The sequence below is a fragment of the Culex pipiens genome, chromosome 1 (genome assembly GCF_016801865.2).
Source record: "Culex pipiens pallens isolate TS chromosome 1, TS_CPP_V2, whole genome shotgun sequence".
Taxonomy (NCBI): Eukaryota; Metazoa; Arthropoda; class Insecta; order Diptera; family Culicidae; genus Culex; species Culex pipiens.
In genome coordinates, this window is record NC_068937.1 from 33,105,226 (window position 1) to 33,120,309 (window position 15,084).

At 33.8% G+C, this 15,084-nt stretch overlaps 1 protein-coding gene across 2 annotated transcripts in view; it reads right to left on the reverse strand.

Annotated features, from left to right (window-relative positions):
- Nucleotides 1-15,017, reverse strand: part of LOC120419260 (uncharacterized) — a 34,052-nt gene extending 19,035 nt beyond the window's left edge. Inside the window, exons 1-3 of one of the 2 annotated variants that reach the window (XM_039581915.2) lie at nucleotides 14,894-15,017; nucleotides 8,358-8,513; nucleotides 4,491-4,582 (exon numbers count right to left, since the gene is read on the reverse strand). In XM_039581915.2, the coding sequence (XP_039437849.1) occupies nucleotides 4,491-4,582; nucleotides 8,358-8,439 (174 nt within the window). In that variant the 5' untranslated portion in view covers nucleotides 8,440-8,513; nucleotides 14,894-15,017. Of the gene's footprint in view, nucleotides 1-4,490; nucleotides 4,583-8,357; nucleotides 8,833-14,893 lie in introns of those variants that run through there. The other variant, XM_039581914.2, reaches the window with a different exon arrangement.
- Between the last annotated feature and the right edge of the window lie 67 nt (nucleotides 15,018-15,084).

The following is a 15,084-nucleotide window of genomic DNA, read 5'->3' on the forward strand; positions in this document are numbered from 1 at the left end:
GTTGTTTATGTTATTTTTAACGTGCGTGCTTCTAATGTCGTAAACTTCCGTCACCCGTGTGATCGCTTCCTCTCACGAATGTCACGAGCGCGAAACTGACGAAAAGAAAGATCTCTTTTCAGTTGGGAAAGATCTTGAACCTGCTTGACTCCGGTTTGGTTTGGTTCACCGAAGTGCGATGAGCCACCTGTGCAAGTTAAGTCAGGGGACAATGAACGTAATTGTAACAGAGCGTTATAGGGTTATACAGAGAAACCTCTTTTTACGCGATGCGTTACGTTTTTATATACATATTTTTGATTTCTCTGGAACGACGCAACATTTTTGCAATCTTTTAAAAGCAATTTGTAGGTTTTGTTCAGATCTACCAAACGCTTTTTGAAGCTTGCAAAAATATTGTATGGTTTTAGAGAAACCGACGAAATAAAAAGCGTAACGCCACCGCGTAAAAATAGGTTTCTCTGTAATGGAGGCTAAATTGAGTTAATGCTTCCCCTGTTGATGAAAAAGATTGCAAAAACTCGATTTCAATCCTGAGAAATCCAGCTACCAGCCAACACCACAATACAGTCATCCCACATATTCAGAACACCCACAAAGTTGGAACACTTTTGTGGTAATTTGTCAATAGGATGCAAATTGCAACTTTTCTGTCGAACCTGCTATTTTTAGGACCTTTTCGTGATATTTCACTAGAAAAAGTAGTACTTTTTAAACAAAAACTGCATTTCAAGACTTTTTTTCCAGAGCTGCAAAACACTGCCTCCAAATTGCCTGTTCCATAATTGTGGGATGTTATTGTGCCTTAACAGATATATTCACACAAAAAGTTATCAGACTATAAACATTACTAAGCTTAAGTTTCATTGGTTCCAGTGTGTGAAGTCATTTTGTAGAAAATATGTACTACTCGAGAGAATCAAAGTTTGTTTACATCCGTAAGAAAAAAGTGTCTCGAGTTTGTGGATTTCAAAGGTCAATGTTTTTCTTCAAAAACTTGATATAAAACGTAAAAAAATACAGCCGGTCTATACATCAATCGAAAGATCACAAGAATAGCTTTCACATGAAGGTAAAAGCGAATCATTATGTTCAATTTATCGATTGGCTATGATTGTTTGAACATAGGCCGATCTGTAAACTGTTCCGAATATGAGGGATGACTGTACTGCCGCTCGAAGCAAGTCCGTCCCATATGTAATTTCGTCAATTTTTAAGTAATGATGTGGTTCGATTCGAAATCTTGTGACCTATCAGAAAAACCAATAAAATTTAGTACTTTGTTCCAGAAAACCGTAGAAAATTCCCTTTTTCGAAAAATTCTAACACGTAAGCTTATGCGCGGGACAAATTTGAAGTGCGTTTTTCTCGGCTTGCTGTTTGTACATATGGGGTGGACTAGATTCGAGCGGCAGTGTATTACAAAAAAAATATTCTGGGAATCTTTATTGATACTTTCATTGTAACTTGGATTTTGCCCGCACTTATTTCTCGCACTTTTGACAACAACATTTCAAGAAAACTAGGCAACCAACTTTTGTTTATTTACATTTTCAATCGCAGTTTCCACCAAACTGGACGTTTCGCACTTTTAAATTGCGATTGACAGCTGAAAAACGATCAGCAACCGCGGCTCGCTTTGACCTTTTTTGCGAAAATTTTATTTTTCCAAGCCAGTTTGACAAGTCGCAATAGTGCGATCGATAGCAATAATTTAGTGCGAAGTCCAGGTTATATGTTTTAGTAGGCAAAAAATCCAACTTATGAGTTATTAGGTATGACGGACGTCGAGACGGACGTTTTGTTTTTGGCCAAGTTATGATTGTTTTTTAAAATGGTGTTTTTTTGGTAAGTATTGAAAATGCACACACAATAAAAAAAAAAGTTTTTTAGATGGTAAATTGAATTCTGAATCGAAAATATTATTGTAATATTTTGATAATGTACAACGGTTTTGAGTTAAAGCTATTTTTAGGGTAAATTACTATTTTTCGTCCGCTTTGTAAGCGGATGATTCTGGGTTTGATTCCCATCTGCTGCAACCTTCCATCGGATGAGGAAGTAAAATGTCGGTCCCGGCCTTGGTTGTTAGGCCGTTAAGTCATTCCAGGTGTAGAAGTCGTCTCCATGCCATAAGTACAAACAGCACACCAAACCAAGCCTACTCCGGTGAAATCGCTGGCGGCGGTTGGACTCGCAATCCAAAGGTCGTCAGTTCAAACACTGTGGTGGAAGGTTCCTTGGAGTAGAAAGAGGTTTGGGTGCTCTCCCCATTCAAGCCTTCGGACTCCTAGGTTCGAGCAGAAACATGCAATAGAGACCACAAAAGACCTGGGGGTCGTTAATGTGGATGGTTTGATTTTGATCTCGTAATCAATTAGAGCCCTGTAAAGGGCAGATTTAATTTCTGCTGTTCAAATTTCCTTTACTGCCGCCGATTGCTTGCAACAGCCTTACAAAAACATTCCCGCATCTTAGTAACTTTCGAGTGGTGAAGGAAAGTCAATTGATTTCACTTCGATTTCTATTTCAGCAATTTCCGTCCCTTTAGTTCGATAGGACGGTAATCATAAGTGGGAAATTTGGACCGGACATTCTAATCGAAAATTTCAACAATCATCTTGCAAAGTTCTTTGTCATGCTGGTCATGTGTAACATAACCACCTGCACCTTTTTTTTCATTTTTTGATATGTTTTAGAAGACAAAAAAATCCAACTTTTGATCTATAAAGAACGGCAGACGTTTTGTGTTTGGCCAAGTTATGATTGTTTTTTTTTTTTAAATGATGTTTTTTTGGGAAGTATCGAAAATACACACACAATAAATAAAAAAAAGTTTTAAGACGTTAAATTGAATTCTGAATCGAAAATACAACAAATTTTGACATGCAAATATAAAGAGTTTTTGCTTTTTGTTTTTTTTTTTTTTTTTTCATTAGTGCCCATAGTTGCCCACGCCTAAAAATATTTTTTTCTGAAAGTTCAGAAAATTTATTTAAATTTGACTAAGAAACTTTGAAGATTGCACCTCTGGTTGTTGAAGTTCTGGTACAAGCAGAAAAAAAAGAAATAGGAAACATGAGATTTTCAGGTTATCACTTAAACTTATCTTGTGAGCACTGTCCCAAAGTTGGGTTGAATCCGGTGGCCGGAGTCCCGAGTTATAATTAAAAATATTTACAAAGGTCGGGCTTGTATGTGTGTCAAACGCGTTCTAACTTGAAATCCCTTTGGCCAGTTGTCGCACTTACAGCAATTTTCAGGGTGTGTTAAGATAGCACGATCAGATCGAAACTTCTTCCATATGAAGAGTGACAACAATGCACGGAGCTTTTCCGGGTTTTGTTAAATATCTTAGGATTGAAACCGAGTTTTGGGGATCCGTGAATTTCAAAAGGCGAGGCATTGAAAGCTGCCAAAATGGCGTCCTAAACTAAATTTTGTCAAAAATCGACGTGCAACAAGATAAAACGATCAAACGCCGACGAAATGCCGATATTTCAGCAACTTTTGATCCGACATTCTATGTCAAATTGTGAAACCTATGTGAAATTTTTGAACTCAAGGCTAACATTTGAAAAGGGATTAAGATAAAAACTAGGCCCCTTTTAAACGAAAAAACACATTTTTTTGTGGCCGATTTCAGCAACTAAAGGATCAATCTTCAAACTTTAAATACATTTATAGATAAATTTCAGAGCGTTTCACTTGACTGTTTTGTATTATAAGTGTCACAATCTTACTCAAAGACACATATTACTAACCATCTTGTTTTCCACAATCATATCCTCCCTATCACCACGTGACAAGTATCATCTTTATTCTTGTTATTCTGGCTAACGGTCTATTTGGGTCCCCGATGAAACACACTTTGAACGCCCACTATTGCTGCTGCTGGCATCACTGCCAGCGGCTATTCCACTGTGATTTGAGAGAATCATTTCCCCTAACGAACCTCTCTCTCTCTCTCTCGAGCCGCGTGGGTAGCATTTACGTAAATACGTGCAATTTTCCCGAAATTCCTCCCGTTCTTGGTGGCGGGAAAAAATGACACTGGCTTGATTTGCATTCCGGAGGGATGATTTTGATTCCTTATTATCTTAACTGCAAATTCATGTCAAATGAATTCTACTTCAATTTGAAAAATCACAACATTTACTAAACATTGCCACGAACACCAATTTTTCCACGCAAAATTCCACATCAATTAAACTCTGTCGTATTTTTATCCAGCAGCCAACCGTGTCGACAAAATGTTGCGTGATTAATTACCTAAAAACACCTAGGCTAGACGTACAAATTTGCGTCGTTTTGGAGTTACACAGTGAAAAAAGGTACTGATTTTAACATTTTACTGATGATGAAATTTAAATTTCGAAAAAAAAAATTGTTAAAAAGTCACACTTTCAATTTGCAAATTACATAATTTTTTACATTTATTTTTTTCCGGAAAATTTCCCATTACAAAGTTTGCAGTTAAATTTACTTACCGGTGCGCAGCTGGTGATGCCCTGTGAGCCGAAGAAGTACTCCCGGCCAAACACGACGACCGCCGTGTGCCAAATTCCTTCGATTTGACGACCTGGAAAATTGAGAAAGAAAAACCGGGAAACATTCGGTGAGACTTCAGAGCTGTGTGTGGGAACACGTTTGGGGCTTTTGCGTTGTACTAACTCTACTGTACCCGAATAGTCTGGGTGGTCACTTTGGTCGGTCGAAGAAAAAAATGAATTTCCTTGTTGTCTGAACGGCACGTGGACGGAGAGTTCAGTAACGGTCTTGCTTGTAAACATGTTTGTCACAAAAATGAGTCTGCCTCAAAAGTAAACCATTCGAAAAACACTTTTGTTATCTTTCAACATTTTCTCCTCAAAATTAGCAAATTTCTTGTAATTTTCATATATTTGACAAAAATGACAAAAAACAGCAATTTTGCCTCCAGAAAAGTCTCCATCTATTTTGGAAACTGTCAAAAAAAGAATGCACATATTTGAAAAACTGTACCTTGGTAAGAATTTCCTGACCCAAGGTGACCTTAGTAAAGTTGTAGTCAATTTCAAGGTCAGTCCACCTTCAGGTGTTTGATGCTTTCCTCATATTTGTAAATTGATTTTAGCTACAAAAAGTAACATCCTTGAATATCGAATGTTGTGTTGATTTAAATTCACAACAATAAAAAATATTGTAAGATTTTTGTTTTTCAAAAAAAACTTCTTTTTGAAGAATCATCTATGGTTTCTATGGCTTAATAATTGCGAATTTTGACCCCTAAACATTATTTAAAAAAAAAAAAAAAACAAATAATAAACATTACAAATTAAAAAAAACAAGTTAATTGAAAAACGGCAAATTTTTCCATGAACCCATTTTTTATGTTCTCATCACTAAAGCAGAAAACGCGGAGCCTAACCACAAAGATAAATTTTACTTTGAAAGATGTCGTGTGCCAGCTTGAAACATTGATTTTATAGCATTTCGAAAATCTCGAAAAAATGTTTTTATCACCGGATTTAAAAACCAATCAAATCTTAGAACCTGCAGCAAAGTCTTCCTCCACACGGTCTACGAAAATTTCCACGCTGGTCGTTGGAAAGGCAAACAAAAACACTCTTCTGGACAAATATTCCAAATAAAGAGTTCTTGACAGCGGCAATGGCATTTGTCGAACACTCAAAGTCACTTCCAAAATTAACACTGAGGTTCTTTGAGTTTATTTACTACGTCACGGCTTTCTTGTTTATACACCCAAAGGAAAAATATATCTCAAAATCTGCAACATTGGATTTGCTGCAGAAAATGTCATATTTTATAACATTTTTTGCAGCAAGCCCGTAGATCATTTTTGCCCGCGTGTAAAAATTTCAGCGATCTGCAGTTCTCACCAACACATATAATGCTGGCCCGTCCCCGAGCAACACTCCAAAGAGAAGCATATGTTGGTGCTCTTTCACTCACTTTTCATCAAGCGTCCATGGCGCGGTGGTAGCGTGTCGGATCAACAACCAAGAAGTTGGTGGTTCAATCCTCGTTCTGCTAAGTGTTTTTTTTGTGAAATACAACCAAAAATTCGTCGGTAATGTCGATAATTGTCGGTAACGGGCAAAAATGTCATACTCCTATATCGCAAAAAATGCATGAGTACAGATTTCATGCAGATTCTGATATACTTTCATGCCGCCATGCATCACAAACATGCGACTGCCAGTTGGGTGTATCTAGAACTTTGCCGAAGACACCTAATCGATCAGAAAACTCCTTCAAAAGACTATCAAAATTGACACAAAATTGTTTCTGGTTCCCACAACCTTTGAGCCAAAAAAAAACACATAATAGTAGTTTATGCAACAAGTTGCAAAAAGAGGATTTTTTCAGCACGAGTCGTACATTTATCCAACGAGGTTCACCGAGTTGGATAAATACGACGAGTGCTGAAAAAATCAAGTTTTGCAACGAGTTCCATACAACATTTTTTGCAATTTCGAAAAACACCCATTGAGTGAAATTTTAAGACGAATTGTCATGTATTTTGTCAATAAATCGTTTAAATCAAAAAAATGTTGAAAAGTGTTACTTTTCGAAACAAGTGCTGAAAAGTTCAACTTTTCAGCACCCATTTTAGTGCTGAAAAGTAGAACTTTTCAGCATTTATTTCAAAAAGTGTTGCTATTCGATTCTGTTATTTTTGGTACAGAAAAGTAGGCTATTTCGTCGTTCAAGAATGACAGGAAAAATAAGTAGTTTCACGACGTAATTGCAAAAAAATAATTTTAGTTTTTAGTTTTTAGTTTTTAGTTTTTAGTTTTTAGTTTTTAGTTTTTAGTTTTTAGTTTTTAGTTTTTAGTTTTTAGTTTTTAGTTTTTAGTTTTTAGTTTTTAGTTTTTAGTTTTTAGTTTTTAGTTTTTAGTTTTTAGTTTTTAGTTTTTAGTTTTTAGTTTTTAGTTTTTAGTTTTTAGTTTTTAGTTTTGAGTTTTTAGTTTTTAGTTTTTAGTTTTTAGTTTTTAGTTTTTAGTTTTTAGTTTTTAGTTTTTAGTTTTTAGTTTTTAGTTTTTAGTTTTTAGTTTTTAGTTTTTAGTTTTTAGTTTTTAGTTTTTAGTTTTTAGTTTTTAGTTTTTAGTTTTTAGTTTTTAGTTTTTAGTTTTTAGTTTTTAGTTTTTAGTTTTTAGTTTTTAGTTTTTAGTTTTTAGTTTTTAGTTTTTAGTTTTTAGTTTTTAGTTTTTAGTTTTTAGTTTTTAGTTTTTAGTTTTTAGTTTTTAGTTTTTAGTTTTTAGTTTTTAGTTTTTAGTTTTTAGTTTTTAGTTTTTAGTTTTTAGTTTTTAGTTTTTAGTTTTTAGTTTTTAGTTTTTTAGTTTTTAGTTTTTAGTTTTTAGTTTTTAGTTTTTAGTTTTTAGTTTTTAGTTTTTAGTTTTTAGTTTTTAGTTTTTAGTTTTTAGTTTTTAGTTTTTAGTTTTTAGTTTTTAGTTTTTAGTTTTTAGTTTTTAGTTTTTAGTTTTTAGTTTTTAGTTTTTAGTTTTTAGTTTTTAGTTTTTAGTTTTTAGTTTTTAGTTTTTAGTTTTTAGTTTTTAGTTTTTAGTTTTTAGTTTTTAGTTTTTAGTTTTTAGTTTTTAGTTTTTAGTTTTTAGTTTTTAGTTTTTAGTTTTTAGTTTTTAGTTTTTAGTTTTTAGTTTTTAGTTTTTAGTTTTTAGTTTTTGGTTTTTAGTTTTTAGTTTTTGGTTTTTAGTTTTTAGTTTTTAGTTTTTAGTTTTTAGTTTTTAGTTTTTAGTTTTTAGTTTTTAGTTTTTAGTTTTTAGTTTTTAGTTTTTAGTTTTTAGTTTTTAGTTTTTAGTTTTTAGTTTTTAGTTTTTAGTTTTTAGTTTTTAGTTTTTAGTTTTTAGTTTTTAGTTTTTAGTTTTTAGTTTTTAGTTTTTAGTTTTTAGTTTTTAGTTTTTAGTTTTTAGTTTTTAGTTTTTAGTTTTTAGTTTTTAGTTTTTAGTTTTTAGTTTTTAGTTTTTAGTTTTTAGTTTTTAGTTTTTAGTTTTTAGTTTTTAGTTTTTAGTTTTTAGTTTTTAGTTTTTAGTTTTTAGTTTTATAATTTTACATTGTTTATATAAATATAAAGTCGCAAAAAAAAATTTTCTTATTCATATGATTTTATGTCAAAATTAAATGAAAAAGTCTTTTTTAAGAAAAAAAAAGATGATTTAGGTTAAGATGAACACAAAATATCTTTTTGAAAAATCGTCTGGACCAAATTTTACATAATCACAAACCAAAAAAGCCAGCACCATTCTGCACCTGATGCATGTTTATGTTTTGCACTTTATGTCCTCGGGCGAAATGTTCAAATTTAGCTCAACGCCGTCCGTTGGGATCCAACTTACCTAGCAGCATCTGAGACATCATCGCGGCCATACCCTGGGTCAAGTCGTAGATGTACAACACAACTTCGCTGCTCTCATCCATTTTTGCTTCTTTTTTTTAATTTTTGTTTTGTTTCGTCTGCAATTCACCGCGTTCTCTTCTTCACGTTTCAATGGCTAATAATTCACGATAATGTAACACAATGTCGGGGCGACAAAAAGATCACAGTTTTTTTCACGGATTATATCACTTTCGTCGCCGCTTCAGGCTGAGTCACGCCGCCGGTGATCTTTGTACCACTCTGATTCAGCAGATTATCGCGATTTGCGAATTGGAAATATTTCTATCACTCACTTTCAATCAGAATTTGCACTCGCCACGTCCTGATTGCTCAAACGATCCCAACTGACTAAACGCTCTCCTCCTTCTAGTAACATGAACTTAGTCTCATTTCTTGCGCCAAAAGTGCAGCCGTTTATGCCGTGTCTCTTGCTTCATTCACGGACAACAAGAATACTGAACTCTGGCGCACCAAGCTTTCTCACACGAGGACATGGCACCTGGGGCCACAACACTGCTCAAATAATTCTCGCGGAAAATTCATCTGGCTTGGGCGGAAAACTCGGGAGAAAATTTACTGATGAGCCGAAGGGGGGCGCCAACCGTTTTTTGCTAATTACGGCGCCAACGGCTGCTTAACCGTGATTTTGAAAGGGGCTAAACGAGGCAAAATATTAGGAAAATCGTGACCTTTGGCAAAACCAATGCTAACTTGATCATTGACCAAAAAAATAATAATTTGGAAATATAATAATCAACTAAAAAAAACTAAATTAATAATTAAACATAATTTTATAAGGTGTGGTAACCAACCCTATTCTGTCAACCGGCTTAGAGAGAGAGCGAGAGAATGTTTGGCCCAAGGTGCGGTCAGCATAAAAGAGACATATTTTTACTCTCACAGTCTACTAGCAGCGACTAGCGTAGCTTCTCCATCAGCTTGGTGAATTTTAAGGTATGTTTATGAAATCTTTTTTTTTAATCACAATTTTGCTTTTTATTAAGTCAGTCACTCTGACTGATAGATATTAGAGTTGAACTGACATTCCGTTATTTCAACTAATATCAAGGTAAAAGTTCTTGTGAAGACCAAAAATAGATGTGATAAAAATAGACATATTTCCCCCAAGTGATTTCGTTATTTCGTACTTTGTCGTTATGTGTACAAATGCTTTTCAACATAATTACCGTAATATTTTCAAATGGAAGTGAATATTTGAATCACCGTCAAAAGTTATGAGTAAAATCTTGCAAAACAATTTATAGGGGTCAGAACGAGTTTGTAAACAAAGAGTGTATTCTGCTCACGTCAGTGGATTTCATATTTTAACATTGTAAATCGGACCATTAGATATCTAAGATATCGACATTAGAAAATGGTGGATTGTTTGGGTGAAACTTTCAAAACCTCAATTTTCCTCTTTTGCATGACAATATCTAATTTTAAAAAATGAATAACTGCGACTATTTTCAAAATAGTTACCTAAAAATAGCTATAACTTAAATACAGTGCACTTTATCAAAATTTCACATAAGTAATTTTTTATTGCAAATTCGATTTAACATCAAAAATGAAGTTGAAAACTTTTTGCGACCAAAATTTCGATTTTTTGAAAAAATCAGTATTGATTCAAAAGTTTATAACTCGCTCAAAGATTTTTGCCCATTCCGGAAATTTCTGAAACGTTCACGCAGTAAAATAAGGCATATTTGAATCCACAAAACGTTTAGTTGTTTTGAAAATCAAGATGTTTGTTGAATCAACGCTAAACGTCAATGCAACTTTTTCAAAACAACAAAAGATTTTTGTGGAATTGAGAAAATCAAGGTTTGTTCCAACGCAAAATTGGCGTTGATTACATTCAACAAAAATTTTGTTGAATCAAACCTCGTACAGGCTGATTCTACAAAATATTTTTCTGCGTGTTGGCATTTTATGTGCCTTAAAACATATCAAAAAATAAAAAAAATAAAAATAGTGATTTTTGCAAATCAAGTTTTAGCAACAAAAAGCGAAATTAAAAATCACCAAAAAAATTATCTACAACTTTGCCGAAGACACCAAATCGATCAAAATTTCTTCAAAAGATACTGATTTTTAATTTTTATACATTATTTTTGTATGGACGGCTGCCAAATTTGTATGGAAAATTATATGGAAAAACTAATGATGCAAAATTGATTCTTTGGGTATACCGAAGGCACCATTCAGCCATTTTGCATCATTAGTTTATTCATTTAATTTTCCATACAAATTTAGCAGCGGCCATACAAAAACGATGTATGAAAATTCAAAAATCTGTATCTTTTGAAGGAATTTTTTAACCGATTTGTTGTCTATAGATACGGACTACACTGAAAAAAATGAAACACGGTGAAAAATTAGGTGATTTTTTATTTAACTCTTTGTCACTCAAACTTGATTTGCAAAAAAACACTATTTTTATTTTTCATTTTTTTCATTTTTTGATATGTTTAAGAGGACATCAAATGCCAACATTTCAGAAATTTCCAGGTTGTGCAAAAAATCTTTGACCGAGTTATGATTTTTTAATCAATACTGATTTTTTCAAAAAATCGAAATATTGGTCGCAAAAATTTTTCAACTTAATTTTTCGTTGTAAAATAAAATTTACAATCAAAAAGTATTTTAGTAAAATTTTGGTAAGAGGCACCGTTTTCAAGTTAAAGCCATTCTCTAAGTTGCTGAGATATTGCCATGCAAAGTTTTAAAAGCAGGAAAATTGATGTTTTCTAAGTCTCACCCAAACAACACACCATTTTCTAATGTCGATATCTCAGCAACCAATGGTCCGATTTACAATATTAAAATATGAAACATTCGTGAAATTTTCCGATCTTTTCGAAAACAATATTTCCAAATTTTTAAATCGAGACCAACATTTCAAAAGGGCCAAATATTCAATATTACGCCCTTTTAAAATATTAGTCATGGTTTAAACATATTGAAAGTTTTTTTTCTCGAAAAGATCGAAAAATTTCACGAATGTTTCATATTTTAACATTATAGATCGGACCATTATTTGCTGAGATATCGACTGAGAAAATATTTTCAAAGTGGGCAAACATGTACACTGATTTAGAAAAATGAAAAACTGTGACAATTTTCAAAAAAGTTACCTAAGAATTGCTTTTACTTGAAAATGGTGCACTTTATCAAAATTTCACTATAGGATTTTTTGATTGCAAATTCAATTTTACATCGAAAAATTAAGTTAAAAAATTTTGCGGCCAAAATTTCGATTTTCGAAAAAAATCTGGATTGATTCCAAAATTTATAACTCGGTCAAAGATTTTTTGCACATTCTGGAAATTTCAGAAAAGAGTTCAATTAGTTGGGTGGTGACGCGCGGTCAATTATGTGGCATTGTGTGTGAAAAGAAAAGAATTTTATTTCGTGTTTCATCCTGGTTGGCTTGCCCACAAGCAGAAAAAAAATCAGTTCAATTAGTTGGGTGGTGACGCGCGGTCAATTATGTGGCATTGTGTGTGAAAAGAAAAGAATTTTATTTCGTGTTTCATCCTGGTTGGCTTGCCCACAAGCAGAAGAAAATCAGTTCAATTTGTTGGGTGGTGACGCGCGGTCAATTATGTGGCATTGTGTGTGAAAAGAAAAGAATTTTATTTCGTGTTTCATCCTGGTTGGCTTGCCCACAAGCAGAAAAAAAATCAGTTCAATTAGTTGGGTGGTGACGCGCGGTCAATTATGTGGCATTGTGTGTGAAAAGAAAAGAATTTTATTTCGTGTTTCATCCTGGTTGGCTTGCCCACAAGCAGAAGAAAATCAGTTCAATTTGTTGGGTGGTGACGCGCGGTCAATTATGTGGCATTGTGTGTGAAAAGAAAAGAATTTTATTTCGTGTTTCATCCTGGTTGGCTTGCCCACAAGCAGAAGAAAATCAGTTCAATTTGTTGGGTGGTGACGCGCGGTCAATTATGTGGCATTGTGTGTGAAAAGAAAAGAATTTTATTTCGTGTTTCATCCTGGTTGGCTTGCCCACAAGCAGAAAAAAAATCAGTTCAATTAGTTGGGTGGTGACGCGCGGTCAATTATGTGGCATTGTGTGTGAAAAGAAAAGAATTTTATTTCGTGTTTCATCCTGGTTGGCTTGCCCACAAGCAGAAGAAAATCAGTTCAATTTGTTGGGTGGTGACGCGCGGTCAATTATGTGGCATTGTGTGTGAAAAGAAAAGAATTTTATTTCGTGTTTCATCCTGATTGGCTTGCTCAAGTCCTTCCTACATCATCGTTGATCGGGAGGCACGACGTCGTGTGAATTGTTGCATTAAAATAAGTTTAAGTATTACTGTAAATGACTGTAAAAAAGTCCTTCCTATATCATCAATGTCGTCTGGGTAATCGTGATGAAAAATTACATTTATTCAGTATTTAAATACCTGTGCGCGAGTGTTTTGGTGTGCTAATTAGAAAGACCTTCCCATAGCATCGTTGCTCGGAAGGCTCGCCGACGGGTTTGTTATGAAAGTCCTCCCCATAGCATCGTAGCTCGGGAGGCATCGAAAAGCCAATACCTTATCCTACTAACCCAAAAAAAATATCACGTGATGCTTGAAGGAGATGCTGTGGATTCAACGGTCTCAAGCGGTATCAACAAGTATATAGCGAAAAACTATGTGCTTGATGAGTCTGCAACTTCAACTATCGGACTAACATTCCTCCCTTTCGTTGAACTGCAGGCTTCTTGGGAGGGCGCCGGTATTGACTAATAAAGTCGGGGTCTTCAGGGGTTAAACAGTGAACGGATGGTTGGCTCCCACTGATCATTTTTGATTCATTGTTTAACTTCAGCTGATCTGTCAATAACGGAGTAGCAGCTCATTGGCAGTCAACCATGCTCATGCTCATGCTCATGCTCATTCTGGAAATTTCAGAAAAGTTGGCATTTTATGGCCCCTAAAACATATAAACAAAATAAAAATAGTATTTTTTTGCAAATCAAGTTTTAATAACGAAAAGCTATATTTTAAATTTTAAATAATTACCGTGTATCATTTTTTTCAGTGTAGTCCTTATCAATTCCTACAACTTTGCCGAAGACACCAAATCGATCAAAAGATTCCTTCAAAAGATAAAATTTTTGTATTTTTATAAATCATTTTTGTATGGACGGTTGCCAAATTTGTATTTTTTTTTCACAAAAGCTAATTTTCCCAATATGGTTTTTAAGATATAGTCACCGAAAATTCAATTTCAGCGTAATATTTGAAGTTAGAGCGTCCGATTTCCCGTCCCGGGAAAAAATTCCCGGGATTTCCTGAAAAAAAAAATATTTCCCGTTTCCCGGGAAATTTCTAAATTTCCCGGGAATTCACGAAATTCAAGCGGATTTTCTTTAATTTTTGGAACTATTTTTTGAAATTGCTCTGAAAAAATAATGAATGAACAAACTCAACAAGATTTTGTTCAATTAAATGTACTGTTCGGTTTATATATAATTACGCTTTATTTGAAGTTATTCAATTTTTAAAAATAGTTTGTGACCATTTCTGATTTTTTCTAAGGTTCAGAAAATTTGCGATAAAGGCAGCAGTCTATCGTGCTTTTTTTAAAAAGTAAACACTCACTGTCTGCAGAATAGACTGCTTCGTAACAAATCCACACTGGCTCATAGTGTCCGAAAATATGGGCTTTTATGTACAAATTTTATGTACAACGGTAAAAAACACGATTAAAAAACATTTCTGATCACTTTTTTGACAAGACAACATTTTAAGATGGGTCAACTATGGTCCCCTTGGAACGAGCTGTCAAGTAGGATGCTTTCTGTCAAGAAGGGCTTCGATTTTATTTAAATCGATAAAAAAATCATTTTAGATCCTATGCGGTCGTACAAAGGGTTATTGTATTCAGAAAAATAATCTTCAACGTTGTAAACAATAATACTACCAATTTAAGCTTAATTTTGGGACCCAATTGGTTTCTTTGATTGAAATTTACGCTGAAAAAAAAGCTCACCTTAAAGGGTAAAATTTTACGGAATTCCTCTTTTTATGTAATTTTACCTGTACTTATGATAAAATACATAAAAAATACACCCACGTTTTCGATTTTGAGTCGAACCACACACATCAGGGTGGGTCTACGACGATTTTACTGAAAAAGTTCATTTCTAGAGCCGAATTGTAGGGCTTCTTGAGATCTGATCTGATTTTTAATATTTAATACCGTAACGTGATGTTGATGATGTTTATTATTGGTTGAAATAGTAGAGTTTTTCTTCATTAAATGCATGACTGAGACAATTTGTTAGGTTCTCCGACCACGTATTAATAAATCTGCTGAATCAATGGTATCATATTCACCCTTTTGCTGACTCATGACATGTGGTTATGAAATCCATGGGTTAATTTATTTAATCAGTGTTTTTAATCCTTTTGACAAGCCTTGTACACCAAATATTCCTTAAAAATGAGGCTTAATTTGGATTTAGATACGCAGGTAAAAAAATATTACATCAAAACTTCCGCACCACTTCCAGAACTTTAAAAACGCGAACCGAAACACCTTGACCATAGACACTGACTGACTCAAGGTCCCCCACTGCAAGGTGGTAGGAATGTTTTGGAAGAGTTTATTTTGCTTGTTATTATTCCAGCGCTCCAGTGTTTTGCTGTTTCATGTTTTCTTGACAGCTGATGCTCCTT